The 23,566-nt window shown below is 42.3% G+C and overlaps 1 protein-coding gene across 7 annotated transcripts in view; it reads left to right on the top strand.

The window, feature by feature from the left end:
• Nucleotides 1–14,709: 14,709 nt before the first annotated feature.
• The window catches only part of LOC147455344 (putative pectate lyase 18), a 29,379-nt gene continuing 20,522 nt past the window's right edge, over nucleotides 14,710–23,566 (top strand). Inside the window, exons 1-6 of one of the 7 annotated variants that reach the window (XM_086514148.1) lie at nucleotides 14,710–15,250; nucleotides 15,325–15,692; nucleotides 15,768–16,443; nucleotides 17,065–17,168; nucleotides 17,254–17,392; nucleotides 20,821–21,032. In XM_086514148.1, coding sequence (XP_086370274.1) covers nucleotides 15,427–15,692; nucleotides 15,768–16,443; nucleotides 17,065–17,168; nucleotides 17,254–17,392; nucleotides 20,821–21,032 — 1,397 coding nt within the window. In that variant the 5' untranslated portion in view covers nucleotides 14,710–15,250; nucleotides 15,325–15,426. Of the gene's footprint in view, nucleotides 15,693–15,767; nucleotides 16,444–17,064; nucleotides 17,169–17,253; nucleotides 17,393–20,820; nucleotides 22,070–23,566 lie in introns of those variants that run through there. The other 6 variants (XM_086514147.1, XM_086514149.1, XM_086514150.1 and 3 more) reach the window with 6 other exon arrangements.

Below are 23,566 nucleotides of genomic sequence, written 5' to 3'. Positions count from 1 at the left end.
TCTCTCTCTCTCTCTCTCTCTCTCTCTCTCTCTCTCTCTCTCGACGAGCATAATTCAAGCATAAAGAAAAAGGTACCCAAAGACAAGGTTTTTCTCTCTCGCGTTCAACCTTGGTAAAGTAAGGAAGGCGGAGCGGGAGAAAGTGGTGAAGCAAGGAAGGCAGAGCAGGAGAAAAGTGAAGAAGCAAATAAGCTGATTCCATTGAACTCGTTCATCAAGGGCACATAGAACCTAAAGATAATTAAAGAAAATTTGCAGCTTATTGTTGGTAATTGAGGCAGTAGGCTAGAGAAAGCTCTTGAGTGCTATCGAAGCAGGGAAAGACCGACATAGAAAGATAAAACTTACAGAACCTAAGGTCAGTTGAAGCAGATAAAGCAGCAAGAGAAAATTTCCATCACCGTCATCAGCTAATGTTTGATTAATCATTATGTTAAACCCGGTGTCGTTAACGGCCCGGTCAATTCTGTAAAGCGGGAGCTTAAACTCCTAGTTAGCAGATGATCCAAGTGACGGTGCTGTTAACAGCCCGCCTTGGCTAAAGATTAAGTTGTACTCAAGCATATTAATCAATTAATTGATGATTACGACGATTGCCAGAGTTAGTTTCATCAACTGTTCTTTTTCTCTCTCTTTCACACCTCCCACAGCCAGAGGCCCGGCGCCTACCCGGCTCACGTAGCGAACCCATATCCCCCGACAATGAGATGATTTGCAGTCAGTTGGAAAGATGCCAGAGCTGTGGCCTTTCACGAATGCAGCTGGCCAAATAAAACTTTCAAGAGCGCCATGGGTATTGCTCTTCCCCAACATTGCGAGCAAGTGGTCTTTGTACCGGACCCTCAAGAGCGACAGTGGTGGTTTGTGGTTCAGGTTGCTCCAAGAAATAAACAAGTATTTGAAGGGCAAGATCTCCTAGAGGAAAGTCAGTCAAACGACGTCCATACTACTGTGACATTAGATGAGATGGACGAAGGTATGGCAGAGGAAGCTGACAGATATACGAGGGATGACGCAAACGAGCCAGAATTGACACTTGTAGATGAAGATGCAATGGATGAAGACAATCTGCCAGAACGAGTTGGGGCAGAGTTATGTTTGCAATTAGAGATAGACGATGAAACTGTGCAAGATCTTATCGATGATGCCTCACTCGTCGAGGCCTAGGCCTGTAAGTGTTTGTGTGAAGAAGTTGATTTAAAATTAAGCTTAAAGTTAATTTAAACAACTGTGTTATGACGCTTTATTTTACTTTCTTTGTGCAGGACTTTAGTATGGCAGACCAGTTTCCAGATCCCGCTTCTATGAGTGCAGATGCATTCATGGGCTTCGTTACACGGTTGACGCCTGCTCAGATGGCAGAGGCTTCTCAGTACTGGGTAGCCAGAGGCACGGGTACTACGCCTCCGGGCTTCACACCCGAGGGTCCGATGCCTAGTAGGGGGACACCTAGGGGGGGGGGGGGGGGGACGCCTATGGGTACGACGCCTACTTCTCTCATCACGGCCACTTCGACACCTAGGGGTGGGGTAGAGGCGGATACGTACTCATCTCTGTAGCACAGGCGCACTCGCCAATCTCGGCAATCGTCAGGTGGAGGTGGTGGTTGCTGTGGAGGAGGGTCCACAGATGCTTCAACCCCTCCTCGCTCACGACCCCCGTCCTACCCAGGCACACCTCTCGACACACCTCTTGGCACACCTTAGTGTTGAAATGTCGAGCTCTACACCTTGAGCTGGCATCCACTACGAGTCTTGGTCGCTTACGGCATTTACTCACTGGCGCGTTAGGTGACCGACACGGAGGATCTCTGCTAGTGATTCTACAGCTGGAGTACACTTATAGTGCCAGCCTAGTACGCCTCTAGCGAGTTCACACTTAGTGACCGCATGTACATATGTGCTACTTTTCAGCTTTAGCACTTAGTCATTTTGTACTCTCTTTTTTGTAAAGAAGAAGCTTTCCATCTCTGTGTGCTTTGTGCTTGTCTTGTGTAGCTCTCTTGCATCCTCATTCTTTCCATGGTATCAGAGCTTGGTGCAGGCAAGAGAGGCTAAGAGAGAAAGAGCATCACAATCCCTTCGTTCGCAATCCACGACCAGATGTAGTATACAGAGATTTACTGTACAAGTACAGTGGTTGTATGTACGCTTGATTGTGGACACTCATTGAGTGTAGAAAGTGTTACAGGTACCACGATAGCAGGTTCAACAGATTTGCAGGTTTTTGCAGATTGCAGCTATTTTGTCTTAGTGCTTCAAGATGTCTGACGGTTTCAGTCAGATTGTTACTGAGAAGCTTGAGAAAAATAACTACCCTCCATGGAAGTTCAGAATAACAAATTTCCTAAAAGGAAAAGGTTATTGGGACTATGTAGAAGGAGACAATGAAAAGGAACCAGAGATTCCCGAGGCAAATGCTACAGCAGAACAAAGGAAAGCTTTGAGGGACTGGCAACAAGGCCAGAGCAAAGTGATGTATTGGCTTTCTGTGAGCATCACAGATGGCATGATGGGCTATCTACAAGATGCTGAAACCCCCGCCATTGCATGGAGAAACTTAGGCAGAGTGTTCGAGGTGAGCACCAAGGCCAGGAAGCTTCAACTAAAGTCGGAGCTAAATCAGGTTAAGAGAAACAACCTCTCAATCAATGATTATGCTTTGAAGATCAAGAGTATCATTGAGGCTCTTGGATCTATTAAAGTCTCAGTGGAAGACGATGACATTGTCCGTGCATGCTTGGATGGTCTAGGAGATGAGTATGTACATTTTAGGTCTTCCATGAATACAAGAGACGACATCCCCGTGTTCCAAGATTTGATTTCTATGCTTATTCTTGAGGAGAAGAACCTTGACACATCTTCTTCTCATGGCAGAAATAATTCTGAACAGGCCTTCTATTCTAACTCCAACAGAGGTAGAGGTAGAGGTCGTGGTCGAGGCCCAAGGGGTTGCAGGGGCCAATTTCTGGAAGGTCAATCAAATCAAAACAATACAGGTGGCAGGGGAAACCAGTCTCAAGGTAGGGGGAGTCAAAGAGGTCGTGGTGCAGGATCAAGCAGGCAGCAACATACTCCAGATAGCAGAGAATGTTGGACTTGTGGTGAAAGAGGTCACATGTCACGTGACTGTCCAAAGGGAAAAGCAAGTAGAAAGAGAGAACAGGGCAACTATGCATCTACTAGCAGAGATGCAGATGACAGCAAAAACGAGCGCATGTTTGTTATGCAGCATGTAATGAATACAATGACTGCAGAGAATTCCACCCAAGATGATGTTTGGTATGTGGATTCAGGTGCCTCTAATCACATGACGTCTCGTGGAGAGTGGTTTAGAGATATGCGCAAACCAGATGTGTCAGGCTATGTGCAGACAGGAGATGACACAGCTCACCCCATTGCTCATGTAGGGGACATACCTCTAAATACAAAGAGTGGGAAATCAAAGTACTTAGCAGATGTACTTCATGTCCCAAACATTACAAAGAATCTTGTTTCTGTTGGACAAATGGTTGAGCAAGGTTTGCAGGTTCGCTTCAATCCAAATGGTTGTTATGTAGAAGATTTCCAGAATGGCTGTAAGCTGATCACAGAGGGCAAATGTGTGGGCAGAATGTTTACGTTGAATGTAGACATGCCTGAGGTAAAAGCTGCATTATTTGCACAGGGCACAGGTGTTGTGGCTGATGTTGACATTTGGCACAAACGCATTGGCCATGTCAATGAGCAGAGATTGTGCAGCATGCAATCAAAACAGATTGTAAAAGGTTTGCCCAAATTCAAGGTGGATGGTATGCATAAAGTGTGTGCAGCATGCCAGTTTGGAAAACAGTCAAAGGGCTCATTTCCACAAGAGCGCAATGTATGTAAAAAGCCACTTGAGGTGGTGCACACAGATGTTTGGGGTCCAACCGATACTGCAAGTATACATGGTTGCAGGTATTATGTCTCTTTCATTGATGACCATACAAGGAAAGTATGGGTCTACTTCATGCGTAACAAAAGTGAAGTGTTTGGTCACTTTCAAGACTTCAAAGTCATGATTGAGAAGGAGACAGATATGCAAATCAATACATTGAGGTCAGATGGAGGGGGAGAGTACTTCTCCAATGATTTTTCAGATTTTCTGCGAATGCATGGTATACGCAGGCAATTTACATGTAGATATACTCCACAACAGAATGGGGTCGCAGAAAGGAAAAACAGGCACATTGCAGAGGTTGCACGTGCATTGATGAATGAGAAGAACATGCCTCATCATTTCTGGGCTGAAGCCGTAAATACAGCTGTGTACATTATGAACAGGACACCTACAGCTGCGGTGCATGATGTAACACCTGAGGAAAAGTTCACAGGTACAAAGCCTGATTTGGCACACTTGAAAGTGTTTGGCTGCATAGCTTACGTGCATGTACCAGATGAGTTGCGTAGGAAATTGGATCCTAAAGCAGAGAAATGTATTCTTGCGGGATATTCCCTTGAACAAAAGGGGTACAGGTGCTACAATCCTACTACACGAGAATTACGAGTGAGCAGAGATGTAGTCTTTGATGAGATGAGCAGCTGGTCCAGTAATGCACATGGCACTATTGGGGCTGATGTAAAAGATGATGTGGTTGTACAAAATGTGAGGCCACAGTCACAGGTTTTGAGTGGACCACAAGAGTCCTCTTCTCGTGGCTCTGTTGAGAAACCATGGAATGGTAGACTACGTACGCAGGTTACTCCACCAACATGTACAGGGAATGTATCACGAAAAGGAAAGGAAAAGTTTGATGAACCTCCCTTTATGGCTGGTGCATCATCAGGTTTTTCACATGTAGACATGGATTCAGATGGTTTTGAACAAAGTCTTGATGAGGAATTTGGAATTCCGGCTGTCAGGACACCTGGTGTAAGGAAAGTACAAGAAGATGCTAGAGGGCAAAGGAGTGACCCAGGACCGCGCAGATCTAATAGAGTTAGAAATCCAGTTCAGAAATTGACTTATGATGGGTATCTAGCGCATCACCAAGCCTACATGGCTAAGGTGATACAGGATGTGGAGCCCACATGTTTTGAGGATGCAGTTGGAAATGTGCATTGGGATGATGCAATGAATGAAGAGATGGCTGCATTGGAAGCAAACAACACATGGGAGTTAGTGCCATTGCCAAGTGGCAAGAAAGCTATTGGCTGTAAATGGGTGTATAAAACCAAGCATAAGGCTGATGGTAACATTGAGCGTCACAAGGCAAGGCTGGTCGCAAAGGGTTATGCACAGACATATGGCATAGACTATGAGGAGACCTTTGCTCCAGTGGCAAAGATGACGACTGTGAGAGCTGTCATAGCAGTGGCTGCATCTAGAGGATGGATTATGCATCAAATGGATGTAAAGAATGCCTTCTTGAATGGTGAGTTGCAAGAGGAAGTGTATATGGATCAGCCACCTGGTTATGTCGATCCAGGTTACCCAGATTATGTATGCAGACTTCTCAAAGCTTTGTATGGTTTGAAGCAGGGCTCTAGAGCATGGTATGACAGGATTGCCAAGTATCTTGTCAGTATTGGTTTTAGGAGAGCTCATGCTGATCATTCACTCTATGTACGTGAGAGTGATGTGGGGATTGTGGTCATTACCATATATGTAGATGACCTTATTTTTGTTGGTGACAATGCTATGGAGATTGACCATGTGAAGGGTCTTCTCAAACAGGAGTTTGAAATGAAAGATTTAGGCGAGTTGCGCTACTTTCTTGGCATTGAGGTGATCAGGACTCTAGAGGGTGTATGGCTATCACAGAGACAGTATGCTTTGGACATGTTGTCAAAGTATGGTATGGCTGATTGTAAGCCAATTTCTATTCCCTTGGATGTGAATGCAAAGCTGAGTGCAGAGAAGGGTGATGTTGTTGAGGATGTCAACATGTACAGGAAGATTGTTGGTAGTCTAATCTACTTGACTATCACAAGGCCAGACTTGAGCTACACAGTAGGCTTGGAGAGTCAGTTCATGCAGCTTCCGAGGAAGCCACATTTGGATGGAGTACGACGCACACTTAGGTATGTGCAAGGGACTCTTGACTACGCATTGTTCTATGCAGCAGATGTGCCATTAGCATTGTATGGGTATACAGATGCAGATTGGGTAGGTAGCATTGTTGATAGGAGATCTACGAGTGGCTTCATGTTCTCTTTTGGGAGTGCTGCTGTTACTTGGAGCAGCAAAAAGCAGCCTACGGTTGCTTTATCGAGCACAGAGGCCGAGTATAGAGGTGCAGCAGTTGCGGCATGCGAGGTAGCTTGGCTACACACATTACTTGAGGACTTGGGAGTGCAAGTGGACCAGCAGATTGTCATTCATTGTGACAACCTCAGCAGCATGCAGTTGGCTAGGAACCCAGTGTTCCATGCTAGGACCAAACACATAGAGGTCCATTACCACGTCTTTTTATTCTCTTGCTTTTTATCATCCCTATTTGAATTATGGTGTGGATAAGCGTGCGATGGTCTTCTCCATTTTGGAGGTGATGGAGAGCGTTTAGCCCGCCGTCTTTGTGGAGCCATCTTCGTCCAGGTGGTAGGAGACTCACTTCTTTCTCGTTCCTTCGGATGAGGCTCTTGAGTTCTCCTTTGAGAAGCAGATGCATCATCAAGAACTGTGAGCCCTTCGTATGGATCCTCTTCTTCTTCTTGAACCGGAGAGAGACCTCTTTTGGAAGTCTCGCAAGGAGGCTTCCTAGGTGCTCTCTCGTCATGGTGGGGAGCTTGAAGAATCCCATGAGCACGAAGCTGTCGTTGCACTTCACTTTGGAGGGATGGATTACCCATGGTTTGTTGAAGCCTAGAAACAAGATAGTTAACAAGTATCGAGGCATCATTAGTAGCTTGCTCATTAGCAAAATCAAAGTTATCAACATTAATTTCACTCTCTTTACTATTGTCATCCATTCTAACAACTTTTAGGTGTACTTTGGCACTTCAAGCCCTAGTTGCTACTCCTCTTTACCCCTTTAGAAAAAGCACTCAAGCTACTTTACCTGTAGCTCAAATATCATTAATTGCAAGGAATAGAAGAGAGGTTCATTCAACAACAAAACAGCACCGGCTCCTGTCAAGCTTCTAATAGCTCAATAGTGGTTAAGCCGTAGGCAAGCCCTGTAGGACTCCACTATTAATACCATAGTTCTCGATGGTGATGCCGCATTATCTGCACGAAGGCAGGTGCACTACAAGGCTGAAAAATCCTTACTCTACTTACTCACATGCAATTAATAATACCAACCATTTATAGCTAGCTTAAGGACCTCCCTTCTTGAGCAAGAAAAGAGAAAGCTTGTGCTCCGATACCAATGTAACATTTAATGGTCTAGTAACTTGTTTGTAGCGGAAAATAGCATGAACATAGTGAGCATTTCATTAGAATAGATTCCTAATGAGAATAACAAGAGTGTTTGGGTGGAGAGAGAGCAACAAAAAGTATAACACCTAGTTAGATAGCATGAACAATACTTCAAAAGAGAGATAAATTAAGCTATTGACAACAGTTGAGGACCAGATTTTCATGGAGCCAGTCCCCCCTCCAAAAGACTTTGTATTATGGTTTTCTCCCATCAAGAGAGACATTTTACAATACAATTCTTTGTGTTCCTTCAATACTAGATAGTGCAATGAAGATGGAAACTTCAAGCACTAAGAAAAAAACTTATAAAACACAACATCAATTCCCTCACGGTCTCACACCCAAGACCTCACACACCTTTGAAAATGGTGAGTGCTAGCGGGGTATGAGAGTAGATTGAGAGGAAGAAGGAGTAGTCTTACGAGAAAGATGTACATCTCCTCACATAATCACACATATTAGCATAGCTTAGCTTAGTAATTAGCATGGTAGAGGAGATGAGCATGCATTGAAGCTTGGCTCTTGGTTAGATTTGCATCACAAAGCCAAGACTTGTTGGTGTAGGCCTCCCTTCTCACAAGCTTGGAGTAGGTGATAAGATTTCCATTAAAGCTTGAGAAGGAGAGAGAGAGAGAGAGAGAGAGAGAGAGAGAGAGAGAGAGAGAGAGAGAGAGAGAATCTTCTTCCTCCACACATGGACTAGTGTGAGTGTGTATAAAATAATGCCTTTGAAAAATCAGTCTCCCTCTACCCCTCTTGCTAATTGCTCATGCTCACACCCTATCGACCCATGCCAGGCTTAGCCGATGACATTTAAGAAGCATAAGTGATAGCCTTCTGACATGTGTCCCCCTTTCCTTTTTCATGAGAGCTTTAGGTAATTAATTAATGCAACTTAACTCTCATTGGACCCCTTTACCTCCTGGACAATAGGAATCAGGCAATCCATTGGGCTGTCCAATGCTCATTGGACCCCTTGGGAGACTGTCCAATAGTCTTCTAGAGAGCTTAATTCTTATTGATTCTATTATTAAGTGTTTTTAAATTAATTAAACTAGATTTACTCTAGCCTAATTCTCATTGGTCCACCTCCATGGCCATCCAATAGGATTTGAGTACACCTTGTGGGCATCTGTGCTAGGGAGCTGACATGTGTCCCTCTTTCCCCTTATGTAAAGGAATCTTGTGAGTGTGTGTGTGTGTGTGTGTGTGTGTGTGTGTGTGTGTGTGTGTGTGTGTGTGTGTGTGTGTGTGTGTGTGTGTGTGTGTGTGTGTGTGTGTGTGTGTGTGTTTCCCTCTCATCTCCTACTTCTATGGCTCGCCCCCTCCTATGTAGGGATGCATGAAGACTTTTTGGGACACACACAAAGCATCCAATTTCCCTAGTGTTTGACCTTTGGACATAACCTTTGAATTTTGGAACCTTAGCATTTTGGAAGTTTTAATGGGCTGAACCTCAGGGTCTTTTAAGCCCATTGTTGCACACTGATCTTTTGCAAATGCCCCCCCCCCCCCCCCCCCCCCCCCCCCCCCCTTTGGATCCCTATTTTCCCTTCTTTGGATCCCTACTATGGCCTATCTGCCAGCTTAACCAATATTCTAGCTTTTTCTCCCCTGGTACTTCCCCATATTAAATGATCAGTTTAACATGAGAAAATCATTTAGGAGAATTAGATATCAGTTATTATGACACTTGTAAAGTTGATTACCAATCAACTTATAAGTGCATGCTTCAGTTTGGATAACTTTTATTCTACCATATTTTGAGGAAAAGGAACCTGGCTCAAGCAGTTTATCATGTACATGCTCCAGTTAGGTGCTATGGTCACTTAAAACAATGTATCATGATCCATAGGGGGTCTAGCTAAACATGAACTGCAATTCTTAACGTACATGTGTGCATCAAATCTCATACTATGCCAGATAAATCCCTTTCTCATCAAATTATGGTAGGTTGGAGTCTTCCCATGGTGTACACCGCCCACAGTGGCATGTGCTTCCCTTAAGTATAAAGGAATATAATAGACTTTGATACATAACCTCAATATACCATCAAAGCCTCTATGATACAATCTCTCACTCAGTAATTGGAAATGACTTGCTTTTCTCAACTAACATTTTGTCAGTTAATCTTTCCTTATCTATTGTCAATTGTCCTCTACTTAGATTGGAATCATAGTCTCCCTCAATCAATGTATCATCTCAATGTTATAAAGACATGTTAAATCATCTTCAACTCCCTCTGGAAAGTCATCTTCAACTCCTGCAGGATTCTCTCAGTTTACAGGCCTAGAAAGGTGATATGCCCTTTGATGGGTAGTATCCTTCTTTACCACCATCATTATGAAATAAAATTCTAGTAAGATGATGATGAACCACCTTACTATTCTACCTGTGTTGCATGGCTTGTTAACAGGATATAACAATGCTTCATGACCTACAAAGAAAATGAAATGATTGGCAAGGAGGTAATGCCTAAATTTCTTCACATCATAGACCATTCCCAATACTTTTCTTTCAGTGATTGTGTAATTACATCCAACACTATTTAGTTGGCTACTAGCATAGCAAATTGGGAAATTTGCATTGCTTTCTCTAGGTTGTTCCAGTATACAACCAATGGAAAAACCATAGTTATCAACATGCACATGGAATATTTTACTCCAAGATGTTGCCGTATAGGAGTTGACACCATTGCCTACTTCAACATTTGAAATGACTCCTCACAGTCTTTTGTCCAATCAAAGGCCACTATCAAGCCATAAAGAGGTTTGGAAATATTGCAATGTAGATAATTTTTTTGTAATATCCACAATGTCCCATAAAGATTAGACCTCTCTAATAGATTTTGGATGTGGAATTTTCACAATCACCTTGTTGATTTTGCCTATTTCACTATGAAATGACAAAAACCTGCAAGCTTTCACACCTCTGAGTGAAGGTTTTATTGGAACTTCATGTGATGTTGTTGAAAGCTTTTGACAAGCAATTATCTTTACTTTACCTCCGAGAAGCTCCTCAATCTTAGCTTTTCCCTTGCTATCATTGTCAGATTTTTTCTTTTCTTTTCATTTTTCCATATGAAGAAATCTTTCTTTACATGTCCCTTTTTAAGGCAATGGTAGCACTCCACATTGCACAAAGAACCTCTAGATTTTTTGCAAGATTTCCCTTGATCCTTACTTTTGGCACGGTATTGAGTGAGACGCTTATGACTCTTACTGGCGGGTGAAAGCATGTTATTGTGACGTGCTTTTTGCTATCATGAACAGTGCTAGTGAGCACAATTTATAGTTGGGATTAATTTTGTACCTTTGTAGCTTTACTGGTCTCACATTTGGTTCGAGCGGTATCCAATGCTGGCATAATTCTGGGTCAACACCCTTCATATCAGTGTGCTCCCATGCAAATACATCTTTATACTTTTGAAATGAAACCTTGGCTTTCTCTTTAATCTTTGGTTTCAGATGCTTGTTAATCTTGACCATTTTGGGGTTTTCCTCTAAGCCGAGATTCCATTCATCCATCTCTTGATCATCTCAAAGTACCAATTGGGACCATCTTTTTTTCTCTTGGCTAGTGATTCAGCTTCGTTTTCAGTTCAAATATTGGCAGCATACTCATCAAATGGATCTCCTAACTCTATGAGTCTTGGTTTCATCTCTACCCTCTTAGATCTGGATTTTCCATATTAGTCTTTCGATATCCTGCCTTTCCTGCTTCTCCTAGTTTGATTGGTCTGGTGGTCACCCGTCAAGCTGAACTGCCCTCTCACCACGATTAGATTCAGTGAACTGGTGAGAATATTGTCGTCTTTGTCTTTCAACATACTCTTTTTCCATCAAGATAGCATTCAAATCAATTTTCTCAATTGGAAAAATATTCTTGGATACAAGCATACACTCAATCTTCTTTGTTCTATATTTCCTACAAGATTTTTCAAGCCTCAATCTCTGCAATTGAAAAAATATTCATGGATGCAAGCATACACTCAATCTTCTTTGTTCTCTATTTCCTACAGAGTTATTCTAGCCTCATTGTCTTCTTTCAACTTCTAGTATTATCACTCTTCACCTAAATCTGTATAATGAGCCCTTAAATAGTCAGTGTCTAACTTGCATAATCATGTACAACTCTAGCAGTTCATAGTCAAGGTCCTACACAATAGCATTTTATGCACCCCTTCTACACCCATTTTATGCACCCCTTCTACACCCATTTTTCATGCTCGCACAAAGCACATTGAGGTGCATTACCACTATGTCAGGGAGAGGCTCTCAGCAGGAGAGATCAGCTTGGCTTATGTGCCAACACAGAACAACCTTGCAGATATTTTCACAAAGGCATTGTCTCGTGAGAAGCTTGAAGCTTTCCGCAAAGCTTTGGGCTTACTCCCCTTTGTGGACTGATCCTGTCCTCAGGGCATGGCACTTCCCTTTACTCATGTGCCAGCTCTCGTTCACCGCATCACTCCAGGGGGGGATTTTTTACCATATACATGTGGTAGTGATGTGTGTGAACACATTAGGACCGCCGGGGCATTTTTTCCCTCTTTAGGAGGTTTTTTCCCCCGTGCATTGTATATACGCCCATCACTCTAGGGCTATCAATCGTTCAATTGCATACTAAGAAACACACTCTCTATTGTGTGCCTTGAGCTTCCTTCGTCTTCTCCAAGCTGTGTGTGTTTCTTTGCAACCCTAATTCCAACACTTTTCAACATAACTTCAAACTGAGAGTTTCCCTTGCTTGATTCTATGATCTATCCAATTCGCAAATGATGTCCTCATCGCTCCTATTATTAGAATATACGAGGCAAAAAGTTTTGATCTACTTGCTATAAGTTTTGAGCTGGCATGATGGGTAATGATAATACCATTTTCTTATTGTCTCTTTCAATGTATGTGGAAAGTATTTTCCCCACTCATCTTCATCAATACCCTTTAACTCAGTATATGCTCAAATGCCTGAATAGGCAAATCCTTATCATCCTTTTTGCCCCTTTTGAACATTAAAATGCTATTTTCAAATCAATGGACCGTTGATGATATTTGAATTTATCCTTTGAAGTTGATTTCTTATCTTTGGTCCGGCCTTTACTATAATGATTTGTGTCAGCATCATTTGTCTCAGTGAGACAGTATCGGGCTCATGTGCTAATCTGCGACTTTTCCTGCTACCTTCATTGTCCTTGGTATGCTTTCAACACAGCCCTAGCCCTTATCCTTCTTTTGAGATCCACTCGAGCGAGAGCACCTCTTTGCTTGTTCCAAATGCCTTCCCATGAACTTAGTGGAATGTTGGGAATCCTCCATCTCCTCAATATCCCTCTAGTCCAAGTGTACATCCATCTCATACCCAGATTCAATGTTAGAGCCTCCCTCTGACTCCTCTTGTATGGTACTAACACAATTATTTCTCCATGAATCTCATTGTGGACGTTCTTCCTTGTCCGACTCTTTCTCACGTTGGATTTCAACTAACCCCAAATCCCAATTGGGAGATAGATTCTTAGTCAAGAGCTATTCAGCTCACCACCGTGAGATCGCCAAAATAGAATGACCTAGACATTTCTGATAGCTATTCCATGTTGGAGTGTTAGAGTTAGTCAAATCAAATCAGACAAGCAGACTTCAGATAATGACTTCAAATATACGATCAAATATATGTATCAGATTGGGCCTCTTACTGACTTTGCAATGCACAGTTGTCATGATAATTGGGCTCGGTAATTACCAATTCCTACTACTATTCTGATTCTTGACTACATTCTGTTCCCACCATCTACAAAAGTTCTTTAAAGCTCGTCTATGTCCAATATTGTGTTTCTTTTAAGGCCAAAGTTAGAGTATCATATATTCAAGCTACATTGAAGTAGCCAATTTAAGATTTCTCTTTTTCAAAATCAATGTAATGATTCTTTTTAGCAAATCTATACGTTGAAAAAAAGGATCACGGAGGTAGATTGATCATTTTTTTCTTAACCCTGCAAGAACTTGGAATATTGTACACACAACCAAATGAAACAAAACACAACTTATTGTATGTGCATAGGTGTTATGTCCATTTTCTACTTTTGTTAGCATTTCTCTTATTTCTTGCACTTCAATAAGACACAATAATGTAAAGCACGAGCATACTAATATGATAAAAGAGCACTTTTTTAGCTTCTTAAAAGAAGCCTGAGAAGAAGAGAGTTAGGCGTACATTTGAAATTTTATTATTTCCTGTAGTGATTGAAGCCTTGAAATCTTCTTTGTTTTCAGTTTGTCGTTCCTTCATTTAAGAGCCTTACATGACTACGCTTTCTTTTCATTTTATTGCTTTAGAATGCCAACGTGAGCCTTTTACCTTGTTTACTGAAGAAGCTACAAAACACCTTTTGCAGACAAAGATTAAGGTGGTCTCTACAAACACACTCTTTTGAGAATTATTGCACAGTACGAGCATTAGGTAGAAAGCAATGCCCTATGGTGGGCATGGGAAGGCAACAATCACTCAATGACTTGTTGCTTTTGAACGTGTGAAGATGGAACGAGTTTGAGTATGGTATAGAGTGAGTGAGTGAGTGATGCTTTCTTTTCTTAGGGGGGTGGCAAAAAGGATGGGTGGAGTGGAGGTCGGGATGATGGAATCTTGGCATGATAAGCAAACAAGGGTGAATGAGAGATGGAAGCTTGCACGAGGAGATAGTAGATATGGCTTATGAAGATAAGGGGCACGAGAGGGGGATCTAGTATGGAAGAAACACATGAATGATGTTGTCTTTCTTTTGGGGTGAGAGAGAGAGAGAGAGAGAGAGAGAGAGAGAGAGTGTGTGTGTGTGTGTGTGTGTGTGTGTGTGTGTGTGTGTGTGTGAGAGAGAGAGAGAGAGAGTGAATCTAAGATTGTTTGGCAAGAAAATTATTAGTATCAAGAAAAGGCAGATTGCCCGCCCTAACCGCTTAACTGATCTCGGGTGAACGGTGAGCGGCGGAGTGGTGTGCTGCCCATACTCACACAAAGACTCTCTCTCTCTCTCTCTCTCTCTCTCTAAGCACCCATACTCACACACAGACACTCTCTCTCTCTCTCTCTCTTCCCCCGCGCCGCTGAAGTTGGCCGGCCGAACCCAACTGTTGAATTTTTTGCTTTTCTTCTATGTTCAAACTTCAGCGCCCCCCGTCCACTCAACCGAATTTTGAAAATTCAGAGGGGTGGGACTCGGGAGGGTGCCAAAGCATCCTTCTCTCCGTGTGTGTGTGTGTGTGTGTGTGTGTGTGTGTGTTGTGGAGGGGGCGGGGGGGGGGGGGGGGGGGGGGGGGATTGATGATTGGAGCAGACATTAGATCTGCGTGATGAGCTCATCGGTTCCATCATAGCTCGCAAGCCCAGGCCGCCATTCCCTCTCCCTGTCCTCCTTTTGAGAGAGAGAGAATTATAATATTAGGCTACTACCTTGTTGACTCCCTCGCTCAAGAGACTTGCATTCCTGCTTATCTCAGCAACTATAATTTGGTTTGCCCTTCCCTCCTCCTCTTCAAACTCACGCTCTTGTTGCTTCCATCCCCTCCCCCTCTTCCTGCATTTGTGAAACAACTGGCAAATCCCACTTACATAAACAACACAACCACCCATCCACAGCAGCAGCCCAAGCTTCATGAAGGGCAGGTGGGCAATGCCGAGTTGATGTCCTGTTAACAATTGCTTTGCTTGGCAAGACACCAATTGAAAAAGCAAGAGACGGTGAGCTTATAAGATTCTAAATGAATTGTGTACTCCATCTGCCGTTACGCATAGAGATGCAATGCAACAAGCAATGGGGCCGGACTTGCATAAGAATCAAAGAAAGATTACCTTGTTACTTCAACCTGAAGCCAATTGAGAGGTGGGCAAGCTCAAGCATCTTATGTTGAATGCATCTGTACTTAATGTTATAGCTGCAAATAATTATCTTTGCAGCGTACGCTCACACCCAACCCCTCAATTCAAGCAAAGAGCCAGCCAGACAAGAGGTCCACCATCTTAGCCTGTCAAAAGTTTCACCTCAAAAACAAACCAAGCATGGCTTTCTGGACCCTTCTTATACGCCAAACTTCTCTTTCTAATGGTGGCTTCCTCTTCAGGGCATCCTTGCTTGTCCTTTTTCCTCTCCACGCCTCCTTCCTGCCTTCCGCATTTTTGGTGTCCTGTAGGACCCTCCAATCTACCTCCCAACCCTCTACCAATGGAACACAGCATTTCTTCACCATGCATGCTGCAAACATGTCCGCATTGCAACTCCATCGAGACGCCCCACTTGCAACATCTCAAGCACAACTCAAAACAAGGTAAACTCTCTCTCTCTCTCTCTCTCTCTCTCTCTCTCTCTCTCTCTCATGCTCATGGCAACATATCTCTTGCAGAAGTCACAAACCAAACAACCACTCTTACAGCAAGAGACAACAGAGAGCACACAAGCCGACACATTACTTGGCAACATCTTGTGCAACAGGCAATACCATCGACGACTGTTGGAGATGTGACCCTTACTGGCAAGCCAACAGAAAAAGGCTTGCAGATTGTGCAATTGGCTTTGGTCGGGACGCTATAGGAGGCAAGCATGGGCAATTCTATGTGGTCACCGATGCAGATGATGACAACCCCGTGACACCTAGGCAGGGGACCCTCCGCCACGCAGTTATCCAAAGTGAACCCCTCTGGATTGTCTTCGCATCGGACATGACCATCCGCCTAAAGGAGGAACTCATCATGAATAGCTACAAGACCATAGATGGCAGAGGCCATGATGTGCACATTGCTGGGGGCCCATGCATCACCATACAATACGTATCGAACATTATCATACATGGGATTCATGTGCATGATTGCAAGCAAGGTGGGAATGCTCTCGTACGCAGCTCCCCTACACATTACGGGTGGAGAACCATTTCAGATGGCGATGGCATTTCACTATTTGGAGCCAGCCATGTATGGATTGACCATTGCTCCCTTTCTCGATGCACAGACGGTCTTATCGATGCCATTATGGGCTCAACAGCCATCACCATCTCCAACAGTTATTTCTCAAACCATGACAAGGTACAACACGGTGTCATCTCATATGTCTAAAATATAACTGAATTTTTCCTGCACAAAGATTGTTTGCTGTGGTGAATCAATATGCTACCAAAAGAATTTGACAACTTTGAGCACTACTTTACCACTATGTTACGTTCATTGAGCCTAAAAACACTAGCTTTGAGTCAAATTCTTGCCATAATAAGAAGACACAAATGCTAAGAAGACAGACAGCAAAATAGCTGCTGGTCTGTCTGTATGACCACCAACATGATAGCTTCTGCCAGCTCTTGACAACATTAACAATCAACCCCGTTTGACAAGAACAAATTTTGCATCCCTCAGTATTACATGCTTCTAAGGATAAACTTTTTGTCATAACTTGCACATCTCCGTATGTCACAAGACCATCCAAATGCTTGTGTACATTTCAATAAACGTCAGCTTCGGGCACATCCAGGTCATTAGCATCGCCCTCAGAAATTGCCATAAGGAGAATACATTGCATGTGGCTTGAAAGGGCATTTTAATCTTTAATACTTGGATGGAATTCCTCATTCTGCGCATGAGAAGGCTAGTTAAAACCTGTGGTTTTACATATTCAAGTTCTCTGCTATTTCTTCATACCATGCAATTCTGCAGGTAATGCTATTAGGACACAGCGACGCGTATGTAGCAGACAAAACAATGCAAGTGACAATAGCCTTCAATCACTTCGGAGAGGGACTAGTTCAACGTATGCCAAGGTAAAAAGAGTTTTTTTTCTGTGCAGTTATACCATTACTTGATGCGCCAAGCAGAATGACAAGGGGAAGAGGATGTTACACGCAGGTGTCGCCATGGTTTCTTTGAAGTGGTGAACAACGATTACACGCACTGGGAGATGTATGCGATCGGGGGGAGCGCAGCGCCCACCATCAACAGCAAAGGCAATCGATACACTGCTCCTGCTAACCGCTTCGCCAAGTCTGTGAGTATCTATCTCTACTCATAGCGTTGAATTTCAAACCCCAAGGTCTCAAAAGGTGTCCAAGCAAGCATAACAAGCACGAAGGTTTGCTGATGGGGGGGAATCACTAGATGCATAACTCTGTCAGATTTTCAAAAAGTAAACCAGGACAAAATTTGTAAATTAGGGCAAGCAAAGTTGAATGTTCGAGTTTATATATAATCCTTATGTTTGCCACTAAGACCACATGATGCGTGTGGGTGAGGTGGTTACGTCATTAAGATAAGGTATCGGATTCAAAAGACGTGGGTGTAAGGGGGGGTCGTATTTTTCTTGGATCGCAAAGATTTTTGCGGGGGATCAACAGCCATCGATCCCACCGTGAGGGGTCTTAAGGACCCCGTGTTACTTAGTGTTTTGTTTTGTTTTTTTTTTGGGGGGGGGGGTCTCACACTTTATGCCATAGGGTCTAAATGACAGCCTTGGCCGGGCGACGATTTAGGATTTGAATGCACCACCTAACAAACATAAGCTCTATAAGTTGCCCAGGTAGACGTGTGTGGTTTGTTGAAACCATTGTGAGTTCACAATATTATAAAGTTAGTTCATATTTACTCCTCCCCATGTCTTTGTTTGCTTTTCGTGTTCTTGTTTACTTTCAACATTTGACGTCTTTTTCGTCCCCACCACTCTAGCTTCATTTACTACCTTGCGGTGTATAATGCGTCAATGAGAGAGAGGGGGTGGGGGGGAAACAGGTTTAATCTAGTCTTCCCCAAACTCACACCCATGTAAGGCTGCTTTTTCTTTTGCAAAACCCACAATGACGAATCTGAAAGGATGCTCGATAGAGAGATTTCCCTTTCAATTTAAAAAAACTGAAGAAACTTGATAGGTTAGAAAACTTTCTACCTTTTAAAATAGAAAATCCCCCAATCTTACTCTCTCTTTCTCTCCCCCCAATGTAATTGCAAATCAATGGCACAAGGAGTTGCAGTGTCCCGTCCTTGTCTCTATGGTTGGCTATGGTGGGTAGCCCAAGGACTTGTGTGTGTGTGTGTGTGTGTGTGTGTGTGTGTGAGAGAGAGTGAGTGAGTGAGAGAGAGAGAGAGAGAGAGAGAGAGAGAGAGAGAGAGATGGTGCTGCCATACACAAATTATGGTGGAAGAGGCATGGGTGAGTAGCACCCATGACAGCACCATCTCTCTCTCTCTCTCTCTCTCTCTCTCTCTCTCTCTCTTATTACTTGAAAAGCCTTTCAAAATGGCATTCTTGAAGGGTTAATAATTCCACTACGGATTGTATATATATGTAACCTACCCACACCTATTGGCTCGTCTTTGTTTTTATTAGATGGAATCTACATGGATTTCATGCCCCGTTCCCTCATTTGCCAAAGAAAAAAAGACGACGAAGAAGATTCCCCCCAGGCCCCTTCCATTGTTATGCTCATGGATGAGCTTCACTGGCAAGGCTGCTTGCGAAAACTACATCCGGCTCCATCCATTGCTCATGAGAGCGTGAGAGGGACATGCAGCCCGAGGACTCTCCCTATCCTCATTCATGCAGCGAGGCTCCATCCTTTGCTTGTGAAAGTCCCACAGTGGGTGTGTGTAAGATATGCGATGGAGATACTGCGTATGTGAGACAGATACAGAGAGGCACGAAGGTTCTCCCCAGTGTAGTGCATCCCCTCCATCGCTTTGCATCCCCTTCCCCATCCTTGATTTGTCCACTGCATATTGCTTCTTGCGCCTATGGATTCATTGCTCCTCTTGTCATCAACCATGCAACGATTAATATTTGCTTCCTCCATGGATAGAGAGAGAGAGAGAGAGAGAGAGAGAGAGAGAGTGAGTGAGAGAGCACCTCCCTTGCCACCTTGAAACCAATGTGTGTGCTTGTCCCCCTCTGATGACGCGCCATAGGACCTCCTGCACCCATCTAACTCCTTGCACCTCCTACGGCCCTCGATGCCACCTGTCCCACCACCCCCACTTCTAGGGTCTCTTGCTTGAGTCGCCTCCATGTACGCCTCGCAAATCGTGCATTCCTCAATACATTCTTAGCTTTTATCTTTTGATCAAAGAAAGCATCTCCGTGAGATTCCAGTTAAACAAATGCTTTCAAAATTAGCCACACATATTTTGGTGATTATGTAGTCTCTCCTCACACATAGACTAAGACGTAGATAAAGTCTCGCCTTTAGACCTTTAGGAAAAGAACCCTAAGTGGATAAGTATATTTTAAAAATTCAACCTTTTTTTTCAAACTCACAAATTGTGAGAAGTAAATGTATTAAAAACCAAAAAAGTTACATAGTAAGCCATGCTCCATGCAAGCCATGGCATCTGTCAGCATCCTAACCACACACCACCAGATATATCAACTAATAAAGGGCGCCACCCTGTGACCGTGAATAGCAAAGGGGAACTAAGGATGACTTGGGGTTGCCACCAAGGAGATAGCCCTATCACGACACACCCCTTGACCACCAAGCCATTGCATAAGGAACATAGCGTCGAGAGGAGGGACAAAATCACTTTTTTTTTCTTTTATTTAAGAAAACTTTCAATGCGTTGGTCGGAATACCTAAAACATGAGCAACATGGCTGATGAAATCAAGCTTAAGGTCCTGAGTTCCACTTGTATTAAAGTCACGCTGACTATCTTCGTTTGACATCTTGCAAGCCCATTAGGTAATTGGTTCACTAACGAACATGTCTCTAAACTGTCTCTACAGCTTTTATTTGCATGTGGCTGATATAAGCTTTGCTAAAAGAGAAATCTCTAAAGAATACCCATCCTAGCGTCTTTTCTTTGCCCAGATTTTTGAGTGTCATCCAACACTTATCTAGGGTAAAGGGAACTAGCAAGCTTATTTGTTGACAAGCAATCATCATCCCATATTTGATTTATCACCTATGGTTGACAAGTTTTATAATAGATATATTCACTTCTTTTAAGCAAGATTTTGATCCACCACCAATAATTGATAATCTCGTTATAAGCATCATTCACTTGTTGACAATCTTACACTCTAGTTTTAGAGTACAGGTTCATCTCGTTTTCTTGTAATGCTGAGAACATTTTTCTTGAGGAGGGTGTTAAGATGATGTTATGGTATAGAAATCAAAAGAGAAACAGAGCCTTCCTAAGAAAAAAAATACACGGAATCCCCTTCAAGAAATTTTTTGATGTGAGCAATTAAAACAAGAATCAAGTCACTAATTAGGATTTCTTTGGATTGTATACATGTAAGATTTATTTGGGTAGCATGTGTGCAAGTGTATGATGCATAGGTAGTCATTGGTTGTGCTCATCATGTTATTTGCATATATATTTTGGAGAAAGAGGGACTGTGTGTGTGTGTGTGTGAGAGAGAGAGAGAGAGAGAGATCTTCTTTTGATATGTGTGACTAAGTAAAACAATTGTTGGTTGGTAACAGGTGACGATGCGAATAGGAGCGCCAGAGGGGGAGTGGGAGCGATGGGATTGGCGTTCAGAAGGTGACATGTTTGTGAATGGTGCCTACTTCACACCTTCAGGAGCAGGGGGCATGTCAACTAATTATGAGAAGGCGGCCTCTATTGGGCCCAAGTCCTCTTCCCTCGTTTCCATTCTCACTGCCAACGCCGGTGTTCTCTCCTGCAAGGGCGGGTCTGCTTGCTAACCTTCTCTCTATTTTTCCCTCCCCTTCTCTCTTTCTGCTAACTTTCTTCTCTTTTCCCCTCCCCTTCTCTCTTTCTCAAAAATACATACTTCACTAGCCTAGCTAATTTGGTTCACCCTTTGCTAAATACTCTCTCTCTCTCTCTTTTTTTATGTCCCTTTGGATGCTCCTATCATATTTCATAAGTCTTTCTTCTTCTTCTTCTTCTTCTTCTTCTATCCCTCCCTCTCTCTCACTCATTTGTAATAGGTTGACAAATTGTGTTCTCTCTTTCTACGCTCATGTAGAGAATACCTAGAATAATCCCTTTGTTATATAATCTTAGTGTGAAGTGTAGAGAGTAAACTACTTCTATTGGATAGCTAGCACCATATATCCTCGTAGACACCTTCTATTCCTAATCAAGAAGTATGTTAGCTTTGCTCATGGCCACTTACGAATAAGACAGGCTTAGGAGGTGCTTGAAAACCTCCTAAGCGTGTCTTACAACTGTGAGTTTGGCACACAGAAAAAGACAGGCTTAAGAGGTGCTTCTTTGAACTCTAGGATAGAGCATCCAAGATGCCAAGAAAGCATGAGCCTCATGTGTTTCATTAACTCTACTTTCACCATTATAAGGATCCAAATTTTGCATTTTGTGTTGAAGTTGTTCTTCTTATTATGAGCTACTAGAGAAGAGTATTTAGTGACAAGGGAGTGACATTATAGGTGGCCATTCAAAATATAGTCACCTTTGAGCCTACACTTGCCATTTCATGTAGTAAGATATGTAGAGTTTTTTCCCTTGGCGTTGACATGGTGTTATCTTGATTAGCTGAGTTTTTCGTTTAACCATGCGGTGATAACAACATAATCTCATCAAGGAAGTGATCATAGAGAATTTGGCAGTATTATGAAATAAGGAGAGGACTTATAGCATGGAGCATCACAACTATGAAGTCTCCTCTATGCTAAAAGCTGGAAGCTAAACATGTATTCCAAAAAGCAAATGAAATTACAAGGATCACAAACTTGGTTTTCTCAATCATATGGCTCACTCTCTCCTCATGCCAGAAGAAAACTCTCTCTCTCTCTCTCTCTCTCTCTCTCTCTCTCTCTCTCTCTCGCGCGCGGAAAAATTGGAAATTACATCATGTTTCTTTTCGTATTGAAGGCTCAAAGTAAATTTTTGTTCTAGATACTTAGAAGTTAGATCACCAACAAAGAGGTTGTAGTATGTACTGGATCTACTTTAAATTCATCTACTACTTTTTTAAACTCTTACCTCGTTACATTGAAATTGTAAGGACATCGAGTTTAGGTTGTCTAAGAAACTCTATCAAGCACCTTACAATTCTTGCTAATACAGAACCTCTACAGGTTAGATTCAAAGTCAAGCTCATATAAATAAGAAGGCCAAGCCTATTTTAGAGTTAAACCCCTTTTGAGCACTTTAACTTCCACCTACAGTGGACCTTTACGAGGATCCACTATCCCGTAGCTCCAAATCAGGTCACCCTTTATCGTTTGGATATGCATGTTGGATGTCATTTTGTACCAATCTTCAGCTTCGTGGTGTTTGGGCAAAAGCTCACTCAAAAAGGCTCTCTCTCTCTCTCTCTCTCTCTCTCTCTCACACACACACACACACACACACAATGCACTCACATTACCTATGACATGTTTTCTCTAATGCTAAAACTAATTTTACTTCCACTTGAAATATCCTCACAATGAACTCTCAAAGAATGTGACTCTTCTTTCCCCATACGGATAAAAAATAAAAGTAATGTGCGCCCACTCGCACACACACCACATGCACACTCAAAGACCTTAGAGAACAAAGCATTAGGGAGTGTATTCATAGAAGTTTGATCCCATGATATGAGATATTGCAATATTTTAATGTGCGAAAGAATTTTTCCATTTAAAAACATCTTAAAAAGTTTATTTCATTAAATTCTTTATTATTTTTTACGCCTACTAAAACTATCTTTTTTTATGAAAGTATTGAAAAATTATTATTTTCTAGTTTTTCAATGAGTTTTTTTGTTTTATTGTTTTTATTTTACTTTTTTTTATAGAATGTGAATGTGATCCTTTCACCTTGCTGTGTAAGTGGGTCCATTGTGATTATGTGTATATTTAAACAATATCGTTTTATATTTAAACACAACAAAAATAACATGTAATTGCTGTTTGAGTGGGTCCATCATCGACATATCAAACATATGTGATTATGTGTGTATTTAAGCAATATCATTTTATATTTAAACACAACAAAAATGATAGGTAATTGTAAACACTCACTAAGACTTGCTTCCCATAATTTTCTTCCCTTCTTCTTAACTTCAGCATACCTTCGTGACTCCTCCCTTGTTTTCTTTGTTTTTGGCTTTCTAAAAGAAGGCTTAGAGGAGAATTAGGTTAGGAATACTTTTAATGTTTTCAATGATTATGTAAACTTATCTTGAATGTTATTTCAATTTATAGTAAGTAGATCTTTTTATTTCACCTTTCATTTCACATCTAACATATCTTG

The sequence above is a fragment of the Adiantum capillus-veneris genome, chromosome 6 (assembly GCF_014529385.1).
Source record: "Adiantum capillus-veneris isolate H3 chromosome 6, ASM1452938v2, whole genome shotgun sequence".
NCBI classification, from domain to species: Eukaryota; Viridiplantae; Streptophyta; class Polypodiopsida; order Polypodiales; family Pteridaceae; genus Adiantum; species Adiantum capillus-veneris.
This window is presented reverse-complemented; position numbering and strand designations above follow the sequence as displayed.